The following is a 27,718-nucleotide window of genomic DNA, read 5'->3' as shown; positions in this document are numbered from 1 at the left end:
AGTCTGACTCGAGGCAGCTGCATTTTGATTGGTGAGGGGGCGGGTAGGTGGGCAGGAGAAAACAATGCACAAGAAGTGACTGGGTATGACTGATGGGCACGCTGCAGGACATTTACACCACGTGACAACCTAACGGAAGAAGGAAGGGATGCATGCTGCTGCCTGTGTCACTGTGTGTGATGCCTCAGATGTTCCCTGCTGCTACCGGTCCCTGCATAAAGGTAGGAAAAATGGGGCCACTCACTAGATACATATGCACAGACCCCACCAGCTGCCACTATCAGATAGTGACCAATGGCTGATCTGGAGGGAAAAGGGCTAAAGTGCGCATCTTAGGAGGCAGCAGGCTTTGTAAAATGTAAACTACACATGGTTGCAGCCTGCTCTCATTACATACTTTCACATTGTTTGTAAATTGTAATGCAGTTTCCCTGACATTTAATCCATGCAGAGAGTGTGCTGCAGTGTAAAGTGAGTGAAATTTCCCTGTCACATGTTCCCCTGCACAGCAATCTACATATATACAGACTGGCACATCCTCTGTCTGTGTAGATTAAACCATATGCGCAGCCATAGAGGGAGAGAGATCAAGTAAACATTATGCTAATTGAAAAAAGTTAGAATTATGTAAAAAAGATAGAGAAGGCGCCACATAGCGTAATTCAGCAAAATATATAAAAAAACAGGTGGTAGATAATATACACTCACATTTGGAATAGCAGCATAACGTAGTGCGGACTGAACAGACCGGATCCACAGAGTTGTCCTGTAAAACTCTCCTCTGGGTGTAAATAACAAAGGACTTTAAGACTTCAAGGTGCCTCTTCACTCGTAATGAGCTTTAAAAAAGATGCCACATAGCGTAATTCTGCAGGGTGTAACATATAACAAATGTTGGATAGTATACACTCACTTGTGGTATAGCACTGTAATGTTGTGCAAACTGGGCAAACCGAATCCTCTGAATTGTCCGGTATAACTCTCCTCTAGATGCAGAAAGCACAGACCTTAAAAGTGTCTCTTCACTCACTCACAGTGAATAGGAGTGTAAAAACCATCAAGTGATGGAAAAAGGTCACTGAGTGCAAAAATAAAAAAACGATTAATAATAAAATGTAGCAAGTAACTTAAAAACAAGTGTTTATTAAAACTAAAAAATCTACAGAGACGCATTTCTCAGTATTGCTACTGTTTCCTCAGGCTGATACAAACAATAGGTACTTGCTACATTATATACAGATAAACAACCAATGAAATGGCAGCTAAAATCACACACCTCTCTCAGTCACATGATCTCACAGGAGAGGTGTGTAATTTAATATAGTATATGCTGGACCCTGGGAAGATCGTTTATTGTAAAGAGCACAACATGCATCACTTACATACAATTAACAATTTAGTGCCCCTTAGAAGGAATCCAGTAGAACAGTCACAATGCATGGGGTGGGGCCTCCTGCTGCTAAATGTTGAAGCCGGGCTTCCTATATAGCTAGCAGGCTATAGGTAGGTAGGTATTGCGGGAGGTAAGGCTGTACTTATATTAATAAAAATGCAGATGATCTTTAAGCCAATATTGTGCTCTTTTTTCCCCCAGTGTGTATTGGTGGTAATATCTGTGTGTGCCAGTGTTGTATCTGGGGGACCTGCTTTCAGACATCCCAACCAGCAAAAACTAATTTCAGAGAGGTGACTTCACCGGCTACTGCACTGCATACTGCCCCCCCCCCCCCATTATATACTAGACACCTGGAAACCCTAAATAAGATAGAGACTTATCATTAAAGTAGCCTCCCACTAAACTCACATTACAAAGTAGCTTTATTGCACAACTACATACAACAAACCTAGTTTCCAGTGATCGTATGCTTTTTGTTTTATTTTATTAAAATCAGTGGGGGCTTTTTGGTTACTGATGCATGCTTTAAGGGTTCCAAAGCGTCCCAGCTTGTGAAGTACTCAGTATAGTTGTCCCTGTACGACTTTGGATTTTGTGTCTGGGAGTGTGTGTGATTTTATATTTGAGAGGCTATTTGTAATTATGTTTTGTACTCACAGTAGAGTCAGTTTGATAATGACCCGACAGCAGGGGTGTCTATCTCCTCCCTTACAGGGGCACACTCTCTTTGCCCTCTTTCTCAGTTCTCACTCAGCCTATGCTGCAGCCGATGTTGCCTGCTGCTTATTATCCTCCTCCTCCAAGAGCCTTATCGCCGGCTTCACAGCAGGAGGGAGGGTGGCAGACATGCAATACGCTGTAAAGACAGACTTGCTGTGACAATGCCTTCCTGCTCGATGACGTCACCGCAACTAAAGGCATTCCTTAAAGAAACACTGTTTCCGGATTTGAGCCACGTTGGATCATGGTACTTGTAGTTTCAGGGAGATTGCATTTCATTTGCAGGCGTCAGGGAACCGCTATTACAATGATGGAGACTCCCTGAATTTCAGGGAGAGTTGGGATGTATGTGCTTTGTATTAGCGTGTGGCTGTGAGTGTCTGTGTGTCTGAATATGTGATATCTTTGTTCCTATGTAATTTGTGAAACTTAGATGACTGTAAAAAAATCTGGAAGTGAGGTTAGTGTATGTGTGACTGCTTGTTTTATTGTGGTGTTTTGCTATAATCTTCCTAGCTTCTTGTAAAGGGTGGCAGTACTTATGTATGCTCGAAAACTATAAACATCCACACAGATATCCACATTAGACACGTTTCTTTAAGTATTCTTTCATAGCATAAATGTGCCTATGGGTCTGTTTAATTGTTGCCTACACCAATGTGAGTGCCTGTGTGCAAATCTCAGCATGAGTTTGTGTGGGTTTGTGTATATTGGAGACAAGTCCTATATGCCATAGAATGCACACATAATTAAATAATAATAATAATAATAATAATATATATACACAGAGATGCATGATAGGCACTTACTGGATCTGTAGAAAAAATAAATACATAAGATTATTTTATTGACCCCTCCCCCCTACAAATTCAATTATTGTCTACTATTGTGCATCTATATCAAGCTGTCTTAATGTTTGAGTGTGTGTTTGGCTGGGCTTGTATTTGTGTGTCTGTGTATCTATCTGTAAATATCTGTCTGTGTGTATTTGAGTAAATCGGCGTGTGTTTGAGTATGTTTGTGTATATGTGAGTCTGTATGTGTTTGAGTTAGTCTCTGTGTGAGTGTATTTGAGTGAGTCTGTGAGTCTGTGTGTGTATGAGTCTGTATGTGTTTGAGTTAGTCTCTGTTTCAGTGTGTGTTTTGAATGAGTCTGTGTTTGAGTAAGTCTGTTTGTATGACTTTCTTTGTATGTGTGTGTCTGTGAGTTTGTTTATGTATGTGTGTTACTACTGAGACTACACTGAAAAATACATTTTAGTAACTATTTAAACAGAGGAGGGGGGCCCCGACCAATGGTTTAGTCAGGGGCCCCAGATTTTCTAGTGGCTGCCCTGTGCACACAAAATGAGAATCTGTTGCTTAGCAGGTAGCAATTACAACCACACAAAACTTTGGAAACTCACGTGATGCAAGATTAATGTGAAAGTCTGTAAGTGTAAACTATCACATTTGTTATAAAATAATAGTTTCACTGGATAGAACAATGCACCTCGGAAACTTCACAGTCAGAACGAAGGGCTGACTATGTGCTCCCCACGGCATAATTGTGATGCGTAATTCATAGAGACTCTTGTTCTTGTGAAGGTTCTCATTTTGTTGTTGTGTCTCTCTCCTTTGAAGCTGACAAGCTTGTCTCATTTTTATTTATTTTTACCTTGTACAAATGTTAAAGTAGACCGTTTCATAGGGTGAAGTTAAGGGTTACATGATGCATTATAATGTAGCTAAACCTGGAATTCATGGCTGTGATAGACAGGTGAATTATTTTTTATGATTCCTGCAATTTTCTAGTTTAGATTTTGAGTTTTTCTGCTAGATATTTGTTTCACAAACAGGCTTTGCTAAATTTAGATCCATGTGTTAACCCGCACGGGGGTGCTAAAGGAATAGATAAAGTTAGATTAAAATCAGAAACACATTACTAGTCAACTGAGCCAGTCAGAGGAGGCATATTTATGTAGTCCATAAGTGAACTCCAAAAGTTAACTTGTAGCTTTTATTTTCACAACAGAAAATTAAAATACAAATGGAGGACAGTATATGTCAGACTGTAAGCCTATGCGTTTTGGCTGGTGCAGTAGTCATTGCTTTCCACTCAATGGCCATGTTGAGTTTAGTTTTGGCAATATATTGCCTTGACTCTCTGGAACTGACTTTCACCTACTATTTAGATGCCCTGATGTTTTATATATTGGGTAGATTATTTTCACATCTCTCTAAGACGTATGTGTGCCAGGACATTGGCACTTTATAAAAGTGTGTGAACTTTTCAGGCACTATTTTGTGTTAAAGGGACACTGTACCCAAATTTTTTCTTTTGTAATTCAGAAAGAGCATGCAATTTTAAGCAACTTTCTAATTTATTCCTATTATCAATTTTTCTTCATTCTCTTGCTATCATTATTTGAAATAGAAGTCATCTAAGCTTTTTTTGGTTTCAGTACTCTGGACAGCACTTTTTTATTGGTGGATGAATTTATCCACCAATCAGCAAGGACAACCCAGGTTGTTCACCAAAAATGGGCTGGCATCTAAACTTACATTCTTGCATTTCAAATAAAGATAACAAGAGAATGAAGAAAATTTGATAATAGGAGTAAATTAGAAAGTTGCGTAAAATGTCATGCTCAATCTGAATCACGAAATAATTTTTTTGGGTACAGTGTCCCTTTAAAGTTAACCAAACATTCTAGAAGTGTATGCTCTTTTTCTCTCTATATGTAAACAGAATGCAGACATGGAAGAATGATTTATAAAAAAAACTCTGCCTTAGATTACCATAGTTTAAATTTTTATCAGCTGATTCATTCATGCTAATAAAAAATATTTAGTACATTCTTTGCATGTAGGAAATAATTAACCCTTTATTTCAATAATATTTGAGCTACTTTTTTTTTACTAAACTTCTACAATGTCCATATCTTTGAATTGTTTTATCCAGTCTTCTCCAATAGTGGTTGAATATGTATAAATGATATGCACTTACAAAAAATGTGCTTATTTACCTTTTTGCAGAAAACACGATTAATACTTATCGGGTGAATCCTGATGGATCGTTAAGAGTCACCCTCGCCAGCGGCATGGAAATTACATTAAATGCAGAACCCCACATATTGGCAGGAGTAGTCAGTCCAACGCTGGGGAAATGTAATATCTCTCTGCCTGGGGAACATAGCCCAAATCTTATTGAATGGCGTCAAAGAAAGGAGCAGAATAAAGGCAACATTTCAGCATTTGAGAGGCGTTTGAGGGTAAGGCTTTTCTCTTTGATTGGTAAGACTGAAAGCTGAAGGCACTTTCTACCTGTACCAAACCACATCTTTCTAATAGTTATTGTTCAATAGCAATATTCTCCTATCCTTTTGTTCTAGTCTGTTTAAACATGTATTGTTACCGTACCATATAAGGGCTAGATTACTAGTGGAGTGCTATTTATCACGCCCACTCCTACCCTTACCACACTCAACTTCGGATTTTTGTGCTAACATACGGCTAGATTTAGAGTTCTGCGGCCAAAGGGGTGCGTTAACTATGCATGCTTTTTTTCCCCTGCACCTTTTAAATACCGCTGGTATTTAGAGTTCACAGAAGGGCTGCGTTAGGCTCAAAAAAAGGGAGCGTAGAGCATATTTACCGCCACTGCAACTCTAAATACCAGCGGTGCTTACGGACGCGGCCAGCTTCAAAAACGTGCTTGTGCACGATTCCCCCATAGAAAACAATGGGGCTGTTTGAGCTGAAAAAAAATCTAACACCTGCAAAAAAGCAGCGTTCAGCTCCTAACGCAGCCCCATTGTTTCCTATGGGGAAACACTTCCTAAGTCTGCACCTAACACCCTAACATGTACCCCGAGTCTAAACACCCCTAACCTTACACTTATTAACCCCTAATCTGCCGCCCCCGCTATCGCTGATACCTGCATATTATTATTAAGCCCTAATCTGCCGCTCCGTACACCGCAGCAACCTACGTTATCCCTATGTACCCCTAATCTGCTGCCCCTAACACCGCCGACCCCTATATTATATTTATTAACCCCTAATCTGCCGCCCCCAACGTCGCCTCCACCTACCTACAATAATTAACCCCTAATCTGCCGACCGGATCTCACCGCTACTCTAATAAATGTATTAACCCCTAAAGCTAAGTCTAACCCTAACACTAACGCCCCCCTAAGTTAAATATAATTTAAATCTAACGAAATAAATTAACTCTTATTAAATAAATTATTCCTATTTAAAGCTAAATACTTACCTGTAAAATAAACCCTAATATAGCTACAATATAAATTATAATTATATTGTAGCTATTTTAGGACTAATATTTATTTTACAGGCAACTTTGTAATTATTTTAACTAGGTAGCTATTAAATAGTTATTAACTATTTAATAGCTATTGTACCTGGTTAAAATAAATACAAAGTTGCCTGTAAAATAAATATTAATCCTAAAATAGCTACAATATAATTATTATTTATATTGTAGCTATATTAGGGTTTATTTTACAGGTAAGTATTTAGCTTTCAATAGGAATAATTTATTTAATAAGAGTTAATTTATTTTGTTAGATAAAAATTATATTTAACTTAGGGGGTGTTAGGGTTAGGGTTAGAATTAGCTTTAGGGGTTAAAAAATGTATTAGAGTAGCGGTGAGCTCCGGTCAGCAGATTAGGGGTTAATGCTTGAAGTTAGGTGTCGGCGATGTTAGGGAGGGCAGATTAGGGGTTAATACTATTTATTATAGGGTTATTGAGGCGGGAGTGAGGCGGATTAGGGGTTAATACATTTATTATAGTAGCGGTGCGGTCCGGTCGGCAGATTGGGGGTTAATAAGTGTAGGTAGGTGGCGGCGACGTTGGGGGCGGCAGATTAGGGGTTAATAAATATTATGTAGGTGTCGGCAGTATTAGGGGCAGCAGATTAGGGGTACATAGGGATAACGTAGGTGGCGGCGGTGTACGGAGCGGCAGATTAGGGGTTAAAAATTTTTAATAGAGTGGCGGCGATGTGGGGGGGCCTCGGTTTAGGGGGATCTGCGGTATGGAAAAGTCGCGGCTGCAAAGTGAGCGTTAGACCCTTTCCTGACTGACTCCAAATACCAGCGGGCGGTAAAAAACAGCGTTAGGAGCCCCTAACGCTGGTTTTGACGGCTACCGCCAAACTCTAAATCTAGGCCATAGTCTCCCATAAACTTCAATAGAGCACAATAGAGTGTGAAATAAAACCTTACACCCATACTCACTTGCTAACCTGATCGTTGTTTCTCAAGTGCGATAACCCAACATGAAATATTATTTCACATTCCAATGTTCTTTACATAGAAGATTATGTTCAATTTATTCATAAATACATATATATATATATATATATATATATATATATATATATATATATATATGTTTTTTAGTAAAATATATATCTTTACCTATATATATAGATGATTATACAGTATATATAAATATCTATTGAAAAAAATAAGATATTTGATGTTTTCAGCTATTTTACTGCAAAGGGCTACGATGCACTTATATATGTCTATATATGTATACATATGTATCTATGTGTTTATATGTGTTTTACTGTATATGTACTGTACCTGTTTCACATTGCAATGTTCTTCACTTACAGGATAATGTTATTTATATTCTTAAATACATATTTCTATATATATATATATATATATATATATGTGTGTGTATATACCTATACCCGCATATCTATTTTTATATATATATATATATATATATATATATATATATATATAATATTATTATTATTTTTCAAAATACTCAGCTAGCTTCAGTATAGTGTTTAATGTATAAAACACAAATAACTGCATTTGTTTAGGATACTGTTGGATTGGGAGCTTTCTCTATTTTGTCACTCAACCAGAAATCCCACACCCCTAGAATAACTAACCACTATCCAGCAACACTCATGAGCCATGGCCCACTCTGACTAAAGCCCTTCAGTACTTCCCCCAGGCCTTCCCCTCGTCATCAGGGACCCAGATACCAGTCAGAATAAGTTAGGGTGTATGAAATGACAGACTTTAGGATAACCAAACAGATCATGACGAAAAAGTATCATTTTGATCATAATAGTTTATTTTTTCTTATTAAAAATAGGGCTGGATTACAAGTCGAGCACTAATTTATCAGGCTCATTCATTTAACATTTGATGCCCATCACTGCAGAACTTACCCCCCCCCCTTTCTGCGCTAGGTTCTCATGCCATGTCTCCCATTGGAGCCTATGGAAGCGCATTCTCATTGCAGCTAACTTGTAATACCAGCGCACATTTGCGTGCACTGGTATTACTAAGTGGAGTGCAAATATTGCTTTCATGAAAGCGATATTTTGCACTCCATTTTTAATCTGGCCCATAATGATTTACAGACAACATTTTTATTATGACCATGAAATGAATACAGTGGGTTCTCTAAACCTACAACAAACATTAGTACTATTTTTACCAAATATTAATGACAAAACTGAGTATACTTTTATTACGTTATTTGGTTTCAGCTGTAAATATGCGCTGTCACCAGACACCACACAATTTCTACAAGCCATAAAGGGACATGAACATTTCTTTCATGATTTAGTTAGAGAATACAATTGTAAACAATTTTACACATTTCTTCTATTATCTAATTTACTTTATTCTTTTGGTATTCATTGCTGTTCCTGAACCTACCTAACAAAGGAAACCAGAAGAATGAAGCAAATTAAATATTACGAGGCATATTTATCAATGTGCGAGCAGACATGATACAAAGTAGCATATCATGTCCGCCACATACGCTGTCCGGATTTATCATTGCACCACTGATGCAATGCCGCCCCCTGCAGATTCACGGCCAATCGGACGCTAGCAGGGGGTGTCAATCAACTCAATCGTATTCGATCGGGTGGATTTTTGTCCGCAGCCTCAGAGCAGGTGGACAAGTTATGATCAGGCGGACAAGTTATGAAATCACAACTGCTATGAAAAATGTAACCATATGATTAGTTGTTGAACATCTTTTCAGCTTATTCAAAGAAATGACTGTTCGAGCTCCCAGAACACAGCAACTCTTATTATGCTAGTTCTGCCATATATTTTGCTTCTTTCTCCTAGATTCTATCTATATAGCAAGTACCTGGTTTGATGTATCTCAGAAAAAATACAAAAGCAAACTTCATTGGAATGGAATTTAAGACTTTTCCCTTATTATCACTACAAGGCTCGTATTTGACAGTTTTTCAAAACTAATTTGATTATGAGCAGATATTAAAACTGCTTTTATATTGTACTACACTTTAAAAAACGGATAGGAGGTTGCACATGAGCTGAACTGAGAAATTCATGGCTAATGAGTTCATTATTGGCACGGTTCGACCCAAACTAGTTTACTTTTTAAGTAGAGATACTGGTTCAAGTGCATTCAAAATAGCTTCAGAAATTAATTTATCCCCAACAATATAGTAATTTACTTTCGCCTAGATTACGAGTTTTGTCGGTAAGGCTGTGCGGTGCTAACAAGCAGTTTTCCCTCACCGCTCACCTACAGTAACGCTGGTATTACGGTTCTTTAGAAACCCGGCGTTAGCTGCAAAAAAGTGAGCGTAGAGCAAAATTTAGCTCCACATCTCACCTCAATACCAGCGCTGCTTACGTTAGCGGTGAGCAGGTAAAAGGTGCTCATGCACAATTTCCCCATAGGAATCAATGGGGCAGAGCCGGCTGAAAAAAAACCTTACACCTGCAAAAAAGCTGCCGCCCCCGACATCGCCGACACCTGCACTATATTATTATCCCCTAATCCGCCACCTACATTATACTTATGAACCCCTAATATTGATGCCCCCAACATCGCCGACACCTACATTACAGGGAGTGCAGAATTATTAGGCAAGTTGTATTTTTGAGGATTCATTTTATTATTGAACAACAACCATGTTCTCAATGAACCCAAAAAACTAATTAATATCAAAGCTGAATAGTTTTGGAAGTAGTTTTTAGTTTGTTTTTAGTTATAGCTATTTTAGGGGGATATCTGTGTGTGCAGGTGACTATTACTGTGCATAATTATTAGGCAACTTAACAAAAAACAAATATATACCCATTTCAATTATTTATTTTTACCAGTGAAACCAATATAACATCTCAACATTCACAAATATACATTTCTGACATTCAAAAACAAAACAAAAACAAATCAGTGACCAATATAGCCACCTTTCTTTGCAAGGACACTCAAAAGCCTGCCATCCATGGATTCTGTCAGTGTTTTGATCTGTTCACCATCAACATTGCGTGCAGCAGCAACCACAGCCTCCCAGACACTGTTCAGAGAGGAGTACTGTTTTCCCTCCTTGTAAATCTCACATTTGATGATAGAACACAGGTTCTCAATGGGGTTCAGATCAGGTGAACAAGGAGGCCATGTCATTAGATTTTCTTTTTTTATACCCTTTCTTGCCAGCCACGCTGTGGAGTACTTGGACGCGTGTGATGGAGCATTGTCCTGCATGAAAATCATGTTTTTCTTGAAGGATGCAGACTTCTTCCTGTACCACTGCTTGAAGAAGGTGTCTTCCAGAAACTGGCAGTAGGACTGGGAGTTGAGCTTGACTCTATCCTCAACCCGAAAAGGCCCCACAAGCTCATCTTTGATGATACCAGCCCAAACCAGTACTCCACCTCCACCTTGCTGGCGTCTGAGTCGGACTGGAGCTCTCTGCCCTTTACCAATCCAGCCACGGGCCCATCCATCTGGCCCATCAAGACTCACTCTCATTTCATCAGTCCATAAAACCTTAGAAAAATCAGTCTTGAGATATTTCTTGGCCCAGTCTTGATGTTTCAGCTTGTGTGTCTTGTTCAGTGGTGGTCATCTTTCAGCCTTTCTTACCTTGGCCATGTCTCTGAGTATTGCACACCTTGTGCTTTTGGGCACTCCAGTGATGTTGCAGCTCTGAAATATGGCCAAACTGGTGGCAAGTGGCATCTTGGCAGCTGCACGCTTGACTTTTCTCAGTTCATGGGCAGTTATTTTGCGCCTTGGTTTTTCCACACGCTTCTTGCGACCCTGTTGACTATTTTGAATGAAACGCTTGATTTTTCGATGATCACGCTTCAGAAGCTTTGCAATTTTAAGAGTGCTGCATCCCTCTGCAAGATATCTCACTATTTTTGACTTTTCTGAGCCTGTCAAGTCCTTCTTTTGACCCATTTTGCCAAAGGAAAGGAAGTTGCCTAATAATTATGCACACCTGATATAGGGTGTTGATGTCATTAGACCACACCCCTTCTCATTACAGAGATGCACATTACCTAATATGCTTAATTGGTAGTAGGCTTTCGAGCCTATACAACTTGGAGTAAGACAACATGCATAAAGAGGATGATGTGGTCAAAATACTCATTTGCCTAATAATTCTGCACTCCCTGTATATTTATTAACCCCTAATCTGCCACCCCGAAATTTCGCCGCAACCTACCTACACTTATTAACCCCTTATCTGCCGCCCCCAAAGTCACAGCCACTATAGTAAAGTTATTAACCCCTAAACCTATGTTTAACCCTAACCCTAACACCCCCCTAACTTAAATATAATTTAAATAAATCTAAATAAAATAACTATCATTAACTAAATTATTCCTATTTAAAACTAAATACTTACCTATAAAATAAACCCTAAGCTAGCTACAATATAACTAATAGTTACATTGTAGCTATCTTAGGATTTATTTTTATTTTACAGGCAACTTTGTATTTATTTTAACTAGGTAGAATAGTTATTAAATAGTGATTAACTATTTAATAGCTACCTAGTTAAAATAAAGACAAATATACCTGTAAAATAAATCCTAACCTAAGTTACAATTACACCTAACACTACACTATAATTAAATGAATTACCTAAACTAACTACAATTAAATACAATTGAAAAAAATTATCTAAAGTACAAACCCCCCCCCACTAAATTACAGAAAATAATAAAATAATTACAAGTTTTTTAAACTAATTAAACCTAATCTAATCCCCCTAATAAAATAAAAAAGCCCCCCAAAATAATAAAAAGCCCTACCCTATACTAAATTACAAACAGGGCCTTTTGCGGGGCATTGCCCCAAAGTAATCAGCTCTATTACCTGTAAATAAAAAAATACAATACCCCCCCAACATTAAAACCCACCACCCACACACCCAACCCTACTCTAAAACCCACCCAATACCCCCTTAATAAAACCTAACACTAACCCCTTGAAGATCACCCTACATTGAGAAGTCTTCACCCAGCCGGGCTGAAGTCCTCAACGAAGCCGCGTGAAGTGGTCCTCCAGACGGGCAGAAGTCTTCATCGAACCCGGCCAGAAGAGGTCCTTCAGACGGGCAGAAGTCTTCATCCAGGCGGCATCTTCTATCTTCATCCATCCGGCGTTGAGCGGATCCATCTTCAAGACATCTGACGCAGAGCATCCTCTTCAAACGAAGTCCAACTGAGTAATGAAGGTTCCTTTAAATGATATCATCCAAGATGGCGTCCCTTGAATTCCGATTGGCTGATAGAATTCTATCAGCCAATCGGAATTAAGGTAGAAAAAATCCTATTGGCTGATCCAATCAGCCAAAACGATTGAAGTTCAATCCTATTGGCTGATTGCATCAGTATTTGGACTAAATACTAACATATGAGTGGGTGCTTGGAAGAGAAATTAGTACTGTATTTTTGTATTCTTAGGTGGCAGATTACAGACTTTTTTCTCTTGACACTTGTGCAAGGCGCCTCAAATATAAAATAATAAATCAATGCCATTAAAACTGGTCATCTAAAGACATTGTTCTGGTCTTTTCACATGGAAATCCTTCCCTGCTTAAAAAGCAGAGTTTTAAATTAATCTTGAAAACAATATTTTCAGGGTCCTGAATTACAGCCACTGTAAGATTTATGGTATACTATGTGGATAGTTTCATCACTGCTTCTAAAGCTAACTTTGCATATATATCTTGTTGAAGAACCTTAATTCTGAGTAATACTCTGTCAGTGTTTCTCTTAAAGATTTATGAAATCAGCAGCCTGTTAGTTTCCCATTTAGTATTAACAAATGTCCAAAGTATTTTACTTGATAAAATTAATGTTTATCTTGATATTTGTTTCAACTATTCACTGTTTCTGTTGAACAAATTCACAATTTCAAATGTTACATTCCGTTCAAGTACAAATAAACCATAAAGGGCCAGATTACGAGTGGAGCGCTATTTAGCACTTTCGCTAGAGCGCTAATTGCACTAGTGGGGGGGGGGGGGGCGATTTATCAAGCTGAGGCGGACAGGGACACATATACGCGTCCCTGTCGGCCACAGCTCGTCTCTGGCGGTCTGAATTCTCCTGGCGGAATCCCACCCCCTGCCCGCGCACAGCCAATCACGCGTGGGCAGGAGCTGTCAATCTCCCTGGTCGGAAAAGACCAGGGAGATTGTATTTCAACAAAAAAGAGGTGGCAAAGAGGTTAGCAAAGCAGCAGTCTTATGACCGCTGCTTGTTAAATATGGCTGCTGGTTCTGGTGTGAGAACCTGCAGCCGTAGGGGCTCAAAGGCTGGCGAAAGTAAACATTTTGCGTGTGTCATTTGTGCACTAACCCAACATGAAAATATAAATATTTCACATTACAATGTTCTTCACATAGCAGAATATGTTCTATTTATACATAAATACATATGTCTACAAATATATGATGGTATTTTAGTACAATATATATGTATACCTATATATAAATATTTTTATATATATATATATATATATATATATATATATATATATATATATATATATATATATATATGAATATCTACTGTATTTATAAATTCTTAGAACATATTCTGTTATGTGCAGAACATTGGAATGTAAAAGATTTACAGTAAATACAAACACATGCTTTAACATGTTTTCAGCTACTTAACTGCAAACGGCTCCAATGCACTTATATATACAGTATATATGTCTATATATGTATACATATGTATTAATGTGTTTGTGTGTATATATGTCTGTAAATACATATACACAAATATAAATACAAATGTATACATATATAGACATATAAATACATATGTACACACACACACATATATATATATATATACATACATATACATACATATTTAGAAATGTATATGTATGTATCTCTATGTTAAAACCCTATACATGCCTCTTTTTTTTCCAACACCTGTGCAATAATTTTTTTAAATATTTTTTATTAGATGGCATTATTATTAGTGTAACTTCATTGTGTAATGTATTTTTAATGTGTTTTGAGACACTTTTTTTTGCGAAACAGTTAACCACAGCCCTGAGGAAACGCTAACCCGATGAGCGCTAACCTCAATTGTGCTCAAGCGATCACATTTACTTTCAACTTGTAATATGAGCTCAATTTAACTTGCGCACAAACAAACACGAAAACCTGATATAGCTTGCCTGCAAACGTTTGTGCTTCTCTCGTAATCGGGCCCAAAATAAGAGAGATCATTTGGACAGCAAGAAATATGGAATGAATGAACAGTCAAAGTTGCTTGAAGAGTTTGATTCAGTTGGATTTACTGTGTAAAGGGTTTTATGTTAACAATGGGGTTGATCATTTAAAGGGTCTGATTTGTGTAAAGAGATAGGGGCCTATTCATTAATGTGCGAGCGGACATGATCCGAAATTGTGGACCATGTCCGCTGCACATCGATAAATGCAGACAGCATATGCTGTCTGCATTTATCATTGCACCAGCAGTTCTCGTGAACTGCTGGTGCAATACCGCCCCCTGCAATACCGCCCCGCTAGCAGGGGGTGTCAATCAACCAGATCGTATTTGATCGGGTTGATTTCTGGCGATGTCTGTCCGCCGCCTCAGAGCAGGAGGACAGGTTATGAAGCAGCGGTCTTTAGACCACTGCTTCATAACTTCTGTTTTTCCGGCGAGCCAACACGGGGCATCAAACTCTGTACAAAGCTTGATAAATATGCCCCATAGTTTGTAGTAAAGGAAAATATGGTTAGGTTTATTTTCAGAGGAGTGCATGGGGACACTGTAATTAGAGTTATTTACAGTTGGGGGAAGACATGGTAAGGGTTAATTGTGGTGAGTTGATTTGCTAAGCAGCAAATAATTGGATATTTTACATTTAAAGGGACAGTCTACCATAGAATTGTTATTGTTTTAAAATATAGATAATCCCTTTATTACTCATTCCCCAGTTTTGCATAACCAACACAGTTATATTAATGTACTTTTTACCTTTGTGATTACCTTGTATCTAGGAACCTTCTTCCAGCCCCCCTGATCACATGACCGTGACTGTTTATTATCTATTGTCTTAAATTTAGTATTGTATTGTGCTAGATCTTAAATAACTTTCTGTGCCTGAACACAGTGTTATCTGTATAGCCCACGTGTACTTTCTGTCTCTTTGTGTTGAAAAGAGATTTAAAAAGCATGTGATAAGAGGCAGCCCTCAAAGGCTTAGAAATTAGCATATGAGCCTACCTATGTTTAGTTTAAACTAAGAATACCAAGAGAAAAAAGCAAATTTCATGATAAAAGTAAATTGGAAAGTCGATTAAAATTAAAAGTCCTATCTGAATAATGAAAGTTTAATTTATACTTGACTGTCCCTTTAAAAGAATATGTTGAAAGGTGGTAGAATACATTTTTAAAAAGAGGAAGAAAAAATGGTTGCAAAGACCCTGCCAACCAAACAGAATAACCTTATACTGCAGGTCATATTCACACATCTTTAAATTACCATCTTGAAATTAAACATTTGCAATTAAGGGTGAAAGTCCAATTTCCAATTAATAAATAGCATGGTTATCCCAATGTGCTTCCAAATATAATAATCAGCTCTCTAACAAGATACTTTAAGCATCTTAAACTCAGCTCAAATGCCCATAGAAGATTAAAAGTTTATAAGAAATAAGCTACTTTATGCATATTTCTAGATTATGAAAAAACTTGAAGATGTACTGGCTAGCAGCTTTTCCACTTTAACAGCAGGCTTTAGAAAAGATTGTGATGGTTTTTGATGCTCTTGGTAACAGTGGTGAAGACACATTTTATTGCAATTTGCAGTTTCTTATGCATTCTCTTTATGGAATTTCAGAATCTACATATTCTTAGCCAAGAAAACCAGTTATGTTTATATGTATCTAAATGTGCTCTTACCTAAAAGCATAAACAGTAGGGATGGACGAATGTGTTTATATTCGAATTCGAATGTTAGAACGAATGTTATTGTAGAAATTAGATTTACATAATAGAATGTTGATAAGAACGAATATTCTTAAAAATTATTTTATCGAATGTTATTTACAGTTTTCGAATGTCACATTTGAATTCGAATATTACATTTATAAAACACAATTGTAGACTAGAAATACTATTTCGAATTTGAATGTCACATTTAGTTAGTCAACAAGATGTTAAGAAAGGATGTAGATTTATAAATTGACTTAAAATAGAACTTTCGACAAAGCATTTCCAACATCAATGCCAAACCTATAAAACTCTCAGATCTGCACATAACTTTTGCTTTTATAGTATTATTTTTGGGTAATCAAGTACTATGCATTTACTTTTTCTTATATTTCAGTTTAAATGTTTTTTTCTCTAAATAGCAAAATTGGAAAACCAGTGTCATGATGTTTTTAAGATGATAACAGAAACATGTTCCTTGTCACTATATAAATATACAAATGCAATATTCTTTCACAGGAAGTGAATATTTTTACACACCAGTACTCTTGGGTTGGTAACAGTCTCTCAGGCCTAAGGCCGGTGTTCTGGTAAGAGGGCGAACATTTTAAAAGAGCAAATCATGTCACTTCCTGTGACGTTTCATCAGCTGTTTCACACATTTTGGACCTAATGCGCATGCGTGCCAGCATCATCACATACATACAATATTTATTGCTGTGAAATTCAGGGACCCTTTATAGAGCACATGCGTGTGATTTTGTATCACAAATGGTGCGCTCATGGAAAGCTAAACATTTATTAGGCTCCTCTGCAATATTCAGAACTCCGCCCCCCACTGCAACTACTTCCATTACTACTACTACTGTAAAGCTGAGTCTCTGTGCATGAGAAACAGCCCCCCGCCACTCGGTTATAGCCATTGCTTCTGATAATCCAATGCAGCTTTTCACAGGCTCTGTTCAATGTCATTATCTTTCATAATCTTTCATAAGATAATGACATTGAACGGAGCCTGTGAAAAGCTACATTGGATCATCAGATCATCAGAAGCAGTGGCTATAGCCGAGTGGCGGGGGGGGGGCTGTTTCTCATGCATGGAGACTCAGCTTTACAGTAGTAGTAGTAATGGGAGTAGTTGCAGTGGGGGGCGGAGTTCCGAATATTGCTGAGGAGCCTAATAAACAGATTTCCACGAGCGCACCATTTGTGATACAAAATCACATGCATGCGCTCTATAAAGGGTTCCTGAATTTAACAGCAATAAATATTTTAGCAGTGATGTATGTGGCAAGGTATGTGATGACACTGGCACGCATGCGCATTAGGTCCAAAATGTGTGCAACAGCTGATTAAACGTCACAGTGACAGAAAGTGACATGGTTCGCTCTTTTACAAAGTTCGCCTTCTTACCAGAAAACACCAGCTTCCTTTTAATCTCTAGGAGCTACAATTATGATCCCCGGCTAAATGTAGCTAGCAATCAGCAAGTGCTTAGCTAAGGTGCTAAACAAAAAATGGGATGGCTCCTAAGTTTACATTCTTGTTTTTTTTTTTCAAATAAAGATACCAAGAGAACAAAGAAAAATTGATAATAGGAGTAAATTAGAAAGTTGCTTAACATTGCACTCTCTATCTGAATCATGACAGAATAAATTTGGGTTTCATATCCCTTTAACAGCTCTTGAAAAAGATATGAAACAGTGCTCCTTTAGTTACAACAAATATTAAACATTAAATCAAAGTAAACATAAATAAACATAAAAAGAAATCCTCAGTGTGGTGCCACAGCGAGATGAGGGAGCTACTATTATAAAAGTAAGTACAGGTGTCTACTAGCAAGACCACAGACCCATTGTAGGGATGTGAAAGGAAATAATGAACCTTGCACATGTGAAGTTAAAAAAAAAATAAAGACATAAAAGGTAAAATCCTTTTAAAATGATAAATAATACATATTACAATGATTTTGATTAAGTATAACCCTTTGCTTTGTGTGTTTTTATTATAAAAATGAAACAGGCTGTTTTATATCTCTTGAAGTTAAACCTGCCCTTGACAGCCTAATAGCTATTTGAGTACACAGTGTACAAACTGCACAATTTTAAAGATACACATTTTCCCTGGGTTTAGTCTTATGTATCTTACATTTATTAAAAAAAAACACTTTCTGTCAGTATATTCCTTTGTTTTATTTATATATAATATATAATATATATATATATATATATATATATATATATATATCACATCATACTTTACAGCTTGTATTCTCAGCATTTATACATATCCTGTGTCTCTGTATCTCTGTATAGGTCAATGCTCATAATATCGTGAATCAGACAGTTTATAATATAGGTTATTATTTGTAACATAAAATAGAACAAGTGGCAACAATGGATTTATTTCTTTCCATCGTGTTGCAGCCCAGACCTATCAAGTAATGATAAATGGTTTCTGTTGCGTATGCATATATGTGTGCGTATATTAGGCACGCTGTTAAGTTGTGAATTTCTTTAAAGTGAACGTCTGTAATGTAATTGAATCATAAATTTTCCAAGAAGCCTGGATAAATGAGTAATTTTTTTTTTACAACTTTTACAAACAAGCATCTTGTAACTACATTTAAGGAATGCAATGCAGAACATTTAGTACCAGAAATAAAAACCTGGCACATTTCTAGATCGTTTACAGTTATTGAAAATTGCTTCATTGCATCTATGACCGTCTTTGAATAAAACCATATATTGCATTTGGTAATGTTATGTATCCAGCTTCAGGAGGTCAGAGATGGGTCAGTTTTTCTTCTCAGTATTGTCTGTACTGTGAAATTGTCATCCCATAATTACTTGCATTTTCCCTGTCTTCTAAGATGAGCTCCTCTCATTCCTGCTAATACTTTTAAGTCAGTACGCAATATACAATAAAACCATTTTCCTATAGCAGTGGATTTTTTTAAGGCCCAATTTAATCACTAAAAATGAAATTTGCTCAATTGTGGATAATACATATTGTAGCACTGTGTAAGACTGAGAGGAATTTAGCATTAACCAATTGGTTGCTGTATTGCACTGTTCCCAATTATTTTTCTCCTTTTACCATTGCTTTATTCTTTAGTTCTTTATTATTCTTTTTTGCTCTTTTTAATTTATGTAGTTAGTAGTGGTGCTAGGGGGATATTGTGCACCCCACACACCCAAAATAGAGATGTTTTGCCTTTTTTAATTGTTCAGTACTCTAGAGCACTGGTTTTCAAACCTGTCCTCAGGCCTCTCCAACAGGCCAGGTTTTCTGGATTACCTTCAATGAGAGCAGGTAAAATAACCATGTTTACCAATCAGCTGATTGTTTCACCTGTGCTCTAGTTCAGAAATCCTCAAAATGTGCCCTGTTAGGGAGGCCCGAGGACAGGTTTGAAAACCAGTGCTCTAGAGCAAATGGGAATAGTAGCAATAACTAGAAAAAGATGAGGTCCTCACCACTATCCCTTGCAACATTTCAGAGAGATTAAATTGCTGGGCACAACTAGAATAGTTACTAATCACAGTATTATGGTACCCCCTGTGCTTATAGCGCTCTTCATTCTCTTACTAACACATTAAAGGTGCCAGATTTTGAAGCTCTGCATCTTCATAAAGAGCACCTATAACTTGGAGCACATAAAAAAACTACTTTCTGACAGATTTATCACTTGCTTGGACAAAAGTCCCTGGGTGCGTATGGAAAGTTCTTTTCGTCTTGCACCCAGATCAAACACTGTTTTTGGTGATCACACGCACTACAGGCCAGGGATCGTTGGTGGCCTAGTGAGAGGCACTCCCAGGCTTTATGGGAGTGCCGGTGACATCATCACGTGGTGCACATGGTGACCTCACAAATGGGGCAGAACAGGGAAGCTCAGTGTAGCTGCAAGAGAACTGAAATCCCTCATTTGAAAGAGAATTGCCTGCTCTTTCAAATGTTGGTGATCTTAGAGCAGTGATTTAAGAATAAATGAGCACCAGAACCGGATTCTTCAGTTAAAAGCAAACACCTTTATTGAATAAATTAAAAAATACATCAGTGTAGCAAATAACTGATCCATTACAAGCACTGGCCACCAAGGTTACAAGCAGCTTACGCATTTCAGCACAAATGCCGTACTCATAGTTGATTTACATAAACCTATGATTAAATACTTTTAAACTCTTTAAACACATTTCATTGGTTGCTACCAGAGCCAGACTTAATTAACCTTTTCTATGCTTATAACATACTTTCATAGTTAGAGATTAAGTCATCTTGAGAACCACTCTCTGTTCATTAATTAACAAGTATACTAGGGACATGAAAGTGTTCATTAATTAACAAGTATACTAGGGACATGAAAGTGTTCATTAATTAACAAGTATACTAAAAAAAAGTTTTCTTTCAGGATTCAGATAGAGAACACATTTTTTTTTTAAAAAAAAAGCTCTTGCTAAGATATAACATTGTTGCAAATCTACTGTCATATATATTTTTATATATTTTTTTTCTTTCAGCAGGCCCAGCAGATTCACAATATACCATTATGACATTTATAATTCATGGCATATGAGATAGCTGCGTCAAAAACTGTAAAAAAAAAAGTATATATTTTTTTTTAGATTTGAGTAAATATGGCCAAGTGACCACTGCTGTTACTGTGATCACCTTACTAAATTGTCATTATGGGTAGCCACATGTGAAATAGGGGCCCATATGGGCTTTGGGGGTTATAATATTGATTAGAGAGGCCCCATTGTTCAGTATATAAATAAAAGCCCTTTTTTATCTTGCAAGGTGTTTAGTATTATTATAGTGATCACCTAACTATACAGACAAAATTCATATCTTTTTTTTATAGAGGACTTGTCTACAAGAAAATAAACTTTTTTGGGGTCTCTGCATATACCAGATTTTTTTATTGCGCATATAAAGACACATTTCCATTTTAATGGGAGGAGAGTCCACTACTTCATTCATTACTTGTGGGAATTAAGAACCTGGCCACCAGGAGGAGGCAAATACACCCCAGACAAAGGCTTAAATACCTCCCCCACTCCCCTCATCCCCCAGTCATTCTTTGCCTTTTGTCACAGGAGGTTGGCAGAGAAGTGTTGGAAGATTCGGAGTAGTCTCTTATGGAGGGTAGTACTCTTTGCAATGGGACTGGAGTTTTAAGTAGTCCTGTCAGCCTCTCAGTGAGAGCATAGGTGAAAGTTAGAGTCCAGTAAATGCAGGAGGAGTTCTTCTGCGACTCATATTTACAGCTCCTTAAGCAATCAGCGTTGACGAGTTTCGCTGCCTGCTTTCTGCTCTCAAGTCCATGTCAGGAGCGATGCTACTAACTTGTCACACTTGAAAGGCCGTGTTCCTCTTCCACAGTGTAGATTCTGATAAGATTGTTTCATTTTTTATACATGTATGATTACGCTAGAAGGTTTATCTGTATAGAATCAAGGGTAAATATCTCCTGAGGGGGATTATTGAACAGGGGGGGAATAATCTTATATGTTTTTTTATTTTATGCTACTTTTATTTGTGAGATGTTATAGGCTGTTATGGAATATACAGGTTTCACTTTCACTTTGAAAGCCATGCAGCTTACAAGCTTGGCACGCTTTTTCTCATAGCAGGGACGGACCTGCATTGTGCACCATATGATTATTTCCCTCTTTCCTGACTGGGTGTCTATCAGAGAGGAGTTCTAACTCTCTGTACTGTCTGGGTCATGAGGGGTGGGGAATGCCCCAGCCATTGGGATATAAAGGTGCAGGTTTTTTTAATAAAATATAGTTTTATTTCTATAATTCTCCAGTTATTGCACTAGCGATGGAGGGTGCTGTTACTTAGGGGACACTTCCTCTATTCCTAAAGAGTAATTCCTGTTTATATTGTGAGGAGGCCTTAGTACGTCCCCTCAATTATTTTCCATATGCCTTAATAATGTGATAATATCAAAGATGTTTGATACCACTGAGCCGTCCACCTCTGAGGAGCTATCATCCAGTGAGGTGGGTACCCTACATTCTTATCTCTCTACACATGCAGTTTCCCGTTGCATTGCTGATCCTCCATCTGGAGGGGGCCATTTTTTCACCATACATTACTGTGCAGCTCAGACGGCGGTGTCTGCAGCCTTTAATGTTTTACCTCTCCCTGCTAAGTGCACGTGTTTTATTGGATTTAACTGATAGGGTTATCAGAGGATGAAGTTCTTTCTGAGACTTCAGAGTATGAACATTCTGGGTCGGAGTCTGCTGCCTCCAAACCTCCAGCTGAGGAGGAACCAGACTTCAGTGGTTCCAGAGGCCAAATTGCCTGAGGAGCCTATGATTCCTAAATTGGATAGAGTTTGAGGACAGGGTGGTACCTTATCCTTCCCTGCTCCTGTTAGATGGCGAACATTATTAAGAATGAATGGGACTGGATTGTTGGACTGGATTGTTCCTCTCTTCTCCTTTTAACAAATTGTTCCCAGTCCTGGACTCTCAATGGAGTTGTGAGATTCCGTTCTTAAAAAGGATGGCGCTGTCTTCACCTTTGCTAACGTATATCTATCCCGGTTGAGGATAGCTCTTTATTTTAAGAGCCCATGGATAAAGGATGGAAACTCTGTTAAGAAAGTTGTTTCAACATACAAGATATTTGTTTCAACCGGAGGCGGCCGTTGCCGCGGTTGTTGGAGAAACTACATTCTGGTGTGACTCCTTATAGGATTGATCAGGGGTTCCCTCGATGTTACTCAGGAAAGATTTACAGCCTTGAGGGTTGCTAATTCTTTTATCTGTGATGCTATTAGGCAGATTATTCGCCTAAATGCTAAGACTTCAATTTTTTCTGTTCAGGCCCGTCAGGCTCTGGCTGTAGTCATGGTCCGCGGATATGACTTCTAAGTTTTGACTTCTTTCTTTCCCCTTTAAGGGAATGATTTTGTTTGGTTCAGGTCTGGACTCAATTATCTCCACAGTCACAGGGGGCAAGGGGCCCTTCTACCGCAAGAGAATATGAATTAACCTAAGGGACAATTTTTGTTTTTTTTCATTTTTATAAAGCCCATGTCAGCAATCCTCCACTAAGCCTGACCAAACAAGAGCTCTTGGAAGCTGGCTCAGTCCTGGAATAAATCCAAGCAGAGCAAGAAGACCTCCGAGTCTAAGTTGGCATGAACGGGTGGTCCTCGGGCCTCTTCTGGATCGTGTAGGGAGCAGACTGTCAAACAAGAGCTCTTGGAAGCTGGCTCAGTCCTGGAATAAATCCAAGCAGAGCAAGAAGACCTCCGAGTCTAAGTTGGCATGAACGGGTGGTCCTCGGGCCTCTTCTGGATCGTGTAGGGAGCAGACTGTCACTCTTTTCAGTTGCTTGGTTCAGGGACGTGCAGGATCCATGGGTCCTGGAGGTCATAGCTCAGGGTAACAAGATAGCAGCCACCCAAGAGAAGTTCCTCCTTTCTCTCCTGTCTTTCTGACCAGAAAGGAGGGAAGCCTTTCTGAGGTGCATATGGGATCTGTCCTCTTAGGAGTTATTGTCCCGGTGCCTATCGCAGTGAGAAGTTTGAGATACTATTCAAACCTTTTTGTGGTTCCAAAGAAGGAGGGACCTTTCTGTCCAATTTGGACCTGTAGTGCTTAAACAAGTTTTTAAATGTCCCCTCATTCAAGAGGGAGACAATAGGTCCATTCTTCCCCTCGTTCGAGAAGGGGAGTTCATGATCATGATAGATCTGAAGGATGCTCCCTTCATGTACCAATCCTCAAGGACCACTTCCAGTTCCTAAGTTTTGCATTCCTGGACCAGCATTTCCAGTTTATTGGTCTTCTATTTGGTCTAGCTGGTATAGTGGTGAGCATAGCTACCTTCCAAGTAGTTGACCTGGGTTTGATTCCCGACTAACACAGCATTCTCCAAGAAGTTTTTCGGAGAGTGGACCATTCGGAATCTTTCCTCTGTCTTCTTCGATCCCATGGATGGAAGATAAATCTAGGGAGAGTTCTCTTGTTTCAAGTACCAGGGTAGAAATCTTGGGTACTATAATAGTCTCCATGGACATGAGAACATTTCTAACAGACCAGGGACGTTGCTTTACATGTCTTGCCCTCTAGACCGCCTTAAGGCCATCTGTGGCTCGGTGTATGGAGGTGATTGGTCTCATAGTGTCCAGCATGGACATAATTTCCTTTGCCAGGTTTCACCTCAGACTGTTGCAACTGTGCATGCTGAAGCAGTGGAACGGCGATCATTTGTATCTGTCTCAACAGATTTCTATGGACAACCAATCGAGAGAATCACTCTCTTGTTTTTTTTTGCAAGGGATGTCCGTCTCAAGACCATCCTGGGTGATTGTGACTACGATTGCGAGTATGTCAGGATGGGGAGCTATTTGGGGTGCCAGGAAGGCACAGGGCCTATAGACTCAGGAGGAAAGGCTCCTTCCCTATCACATTTTGGATATTCGGGCAATATACAATGCTCTGAAGGATTGTCCTCTGCTGGGTTCGTCCCAGTTTATCAGTTTCCAATCAGATAATATATCTTCGGTGGCTTACATCAATGTTCAGGGGGGAATGAGTAGCTCCCTAGCTATGAGGGAAGTATCTCGGATTCTGGAGTGGGCAGAGACCCACATTTGTTCGCTGTCAGAGATCCACATTCCGGTGTGGACAACTGGGAAGCAAATTTCCTCAAGCAGACAATACTTTAATCCAGGGGATTGGTCTCTCCATCCCGAGTGTTTGAGGAAATTTGCTAGAGAAAGATCTTATGACGTCTCATTACCAAGTTACCCAAATATGGGTCGAGGTACAGGGATCCTCAGGCGGAGCTAACAGATGCATTAGCAGGGCCTTAGAGGTTCAATCTAATTTATCTTTTACGGCCGTTACCTCTACTTCCTAGTGTAGAGGCTCGAATTAAGCAGGCATCAGTGACACTGATTGTTCCTTCTTGGCCGCAAAGGATATGGTTCCTGGACTAGTGGGATGTCGTTATCTCCTCCTTAGAAGTTACCTTGTCACAGGGATCTGCTGACCAAGGTCTCTTTGTTCATCTATATCTATGTCTCTGAGGCTGACTGCGTGGAGCTTGAATGCTTAGTCCTAGCCAAGAGAGGGGTTTCTGAGAGTGTTATTTTTACTCTCATTTAAGCTTGTAGCTGGTTGCTCGTCGCATCTATCATAAGGTGTGGAGGACCTACTTATTCTGTTCTCCAGGATGAAGGGCTTTTCTGCAAGTCTCCTGAAAGGGGCAGATTTCGGCCCTGTCTGTGTTACTGCACAAGAGGTTCGCTGAGCTTCCTGATGTGCAGTCACTTGTTAAGGCTCTGCTAGGATCAGACCTGTGTTTAGATCTATTTCTCCTCCTTGGAGTTTGAATCTTGTTTTGCACAGGCTCCGTTGAAGTCTATGCATGAAGTAGACATTATAATATTGTCTTGGATGGTTCCTTTTCTACTGGCTTCTGCGCACAGAGTATCTGTAATTACTGCCTTGCAATGTGTCCCTCCTTATCTAGCTTTCCATGGTGATAAGGTTGTTCTTAGAACCAAGTTAGGTTTTGTCAATTCGCAACATTAATCAAGAGATTGTGGTTCATTTCAATGTAATTGTGGATGTGGTTTGTGCCTTGAAGTCCTATCTTCAGGTCATGTAGGAATTTAGACAAACTTCTTTCTCTGTTTGTTCTTTTTCCGGGAAGCAGAGGGCCTCTTCGACTTCCTTATATTTTTGGCGAGGAGGGTCCTCCGTTTCGCATGAGACAGTGGTTCATAAGCCTCCTCTGAGGATTATGGCTCATTCAACTAGAGGCCTCTTCTTGGGCCTTTAAGAATGAGACTTCTATGAAGCAGTTTTGTAAGGCAGCCACCTGGTCGTCTTTACATTCTTTTGCAACGTTTTACAATTTTGATGTTTTGGGAAAGGTTCTGCAGGCTGTGGTGCCCTCAGTATAGGGTCTACCTCCTTTTACCCTCCCGTTTTCTTCATTCAGTGTACTCTAGAGCTTGAAGATGGAAAACATAAATTATGTTATGTATATACTGTATGTATATATTTGTTTTAATTACATTATTATATTATTATAAGACACATATAACTTTGTAGTTATATTCCAGAGATTTTTAGACCCCTGCATTCAATTTGAAAACATAAATTTTTAAATGCATTATTAATTCCCCTCTTAGACATAGAGCCTTTAATATGTCAATCTCGATCTTGGAGAAGTATCACACAACAGATCTTTTAAAAATAAAGTAGAGAAAACACGTGAATTTACTTGGAAAACATAAATTAAGCTTACCTGATAATTTAATTTCCATTTGTGGGAGAATATTTCACAGCTTCATTCATTACTTGTGGGAATTAAGAACCTGGCCAACAGGAGGAGGCAAAGACACCCCAGCCAAAGGCTTAAATACCTCACCCACTCCCCTCATCCCCCAGTCATTCTGCCAAGGGAACATGGAAACAGTTTGAGAAATATCAGGGTATAAATGGTGCCAGAAGAAGATAATTAAATTTAGGTCCGCCCTTCGGAGAAACGGACGGGAGCAGTGGACTCTCTCTGAGGGGATCTAATTCAATAGTCAGTAAAATGGATGCTGACTGTGCAATTCTGAGAAATCTTAAAGGGACATTCCAGTCAAAATTTAAATTAGACATGTGTGTTTCATTTCGTTCCGAATCGAAATTCGTACGAATTTCTCAAATTCGGAGCTTCGGATCGATTCCAATTTCCAAATTACCGTAGCACCGAAACTAACAAATCCAAATTAGTTTGGATTTATTCGTTACCTTTGGATGGCCATGGAGTAATCACAATTACACTAGTACTGTACAGTATATTAGGTTATATCATTCTGCTATGGGTTACACCTAATATTACAGTACATAATACTAGTCTAATACACAGCACATCCCACCAAATGAATGAATCTGAATGAATCCAAAACGAATGCATTAGAATGTATCCAAATATACATGTATTAGCAAAAATGCTTATAGTAAAAGTTATCACTGTGTTTGTGTTAATATTTTTCTCTGCTTGTGCATGTGAAGCATAGCTAGATATTGTCACTGCACCCACATTTTAAATAATGTAGCTGCTCAGAGCATGACTGGGGCTTGTATCATGTCAGCAATTAATAAATGGAGTCATTACCAGATGGTACGTTCAGCTTAGGCTCTCTGAGCAAGTGCTATGTTTAAAATGCTGGTGTACGGTGCATACTTAAATTCACTTTTGAAACAGCTATAGCTTTTATTAGAAGCATTTTTGCTAATGCATGTATATTACAATATTACTTCTGTTCAATACCGAAATGCACCAATGTGGATTTCAATTATGGCTGGAATAGCCCTT

At 38.5% G+C, this 27,718-nt stretch overlaps 1 protein-coding gene across 6 annotated transcripts in view; it reads left to right on the top strand.

Moving 5' to 3' along the window:
* TENM1 (teneurin transmembrane protein 1) overlaps positions 1–27,718 on the top strand; it is a 1,037,319-nt gene that overhangs the window by 996,121 nt on the left and 13,480 nt on the right. For all 6 annotated transcript variants that reach the window (XM_053699127.1, XM_053699121.1, XM_053699124.1 and 3 more), the window contains one exon: positions 5,135–5,370. In XM_053699127.1, the coding sequence (XP_053555102.1) occupies positions 5,135–5,370 (236 nt within the window). The remainder of the gene's footprint in view (positions 1–5,134; positions 5,371–27,718) is intronic.

Source organism: Bombina bombina, chromosome 1 (assembly GCF_027579735.1).
Source record: "Bombina bombina isolate aBomBom1 chromosome 1, aBomBom1.pri, whole genome shotgun sequence".
NCBI lineage: Eukaryota > Metazoa > Chordata > Amphibia > Anura > Bombinatoridae > Bombina > Bombina bombina.
Note: the sequence above shows the minus strand (reverse complement) of the source record. Positions and strands in the feature narration are given on the sequence as shown.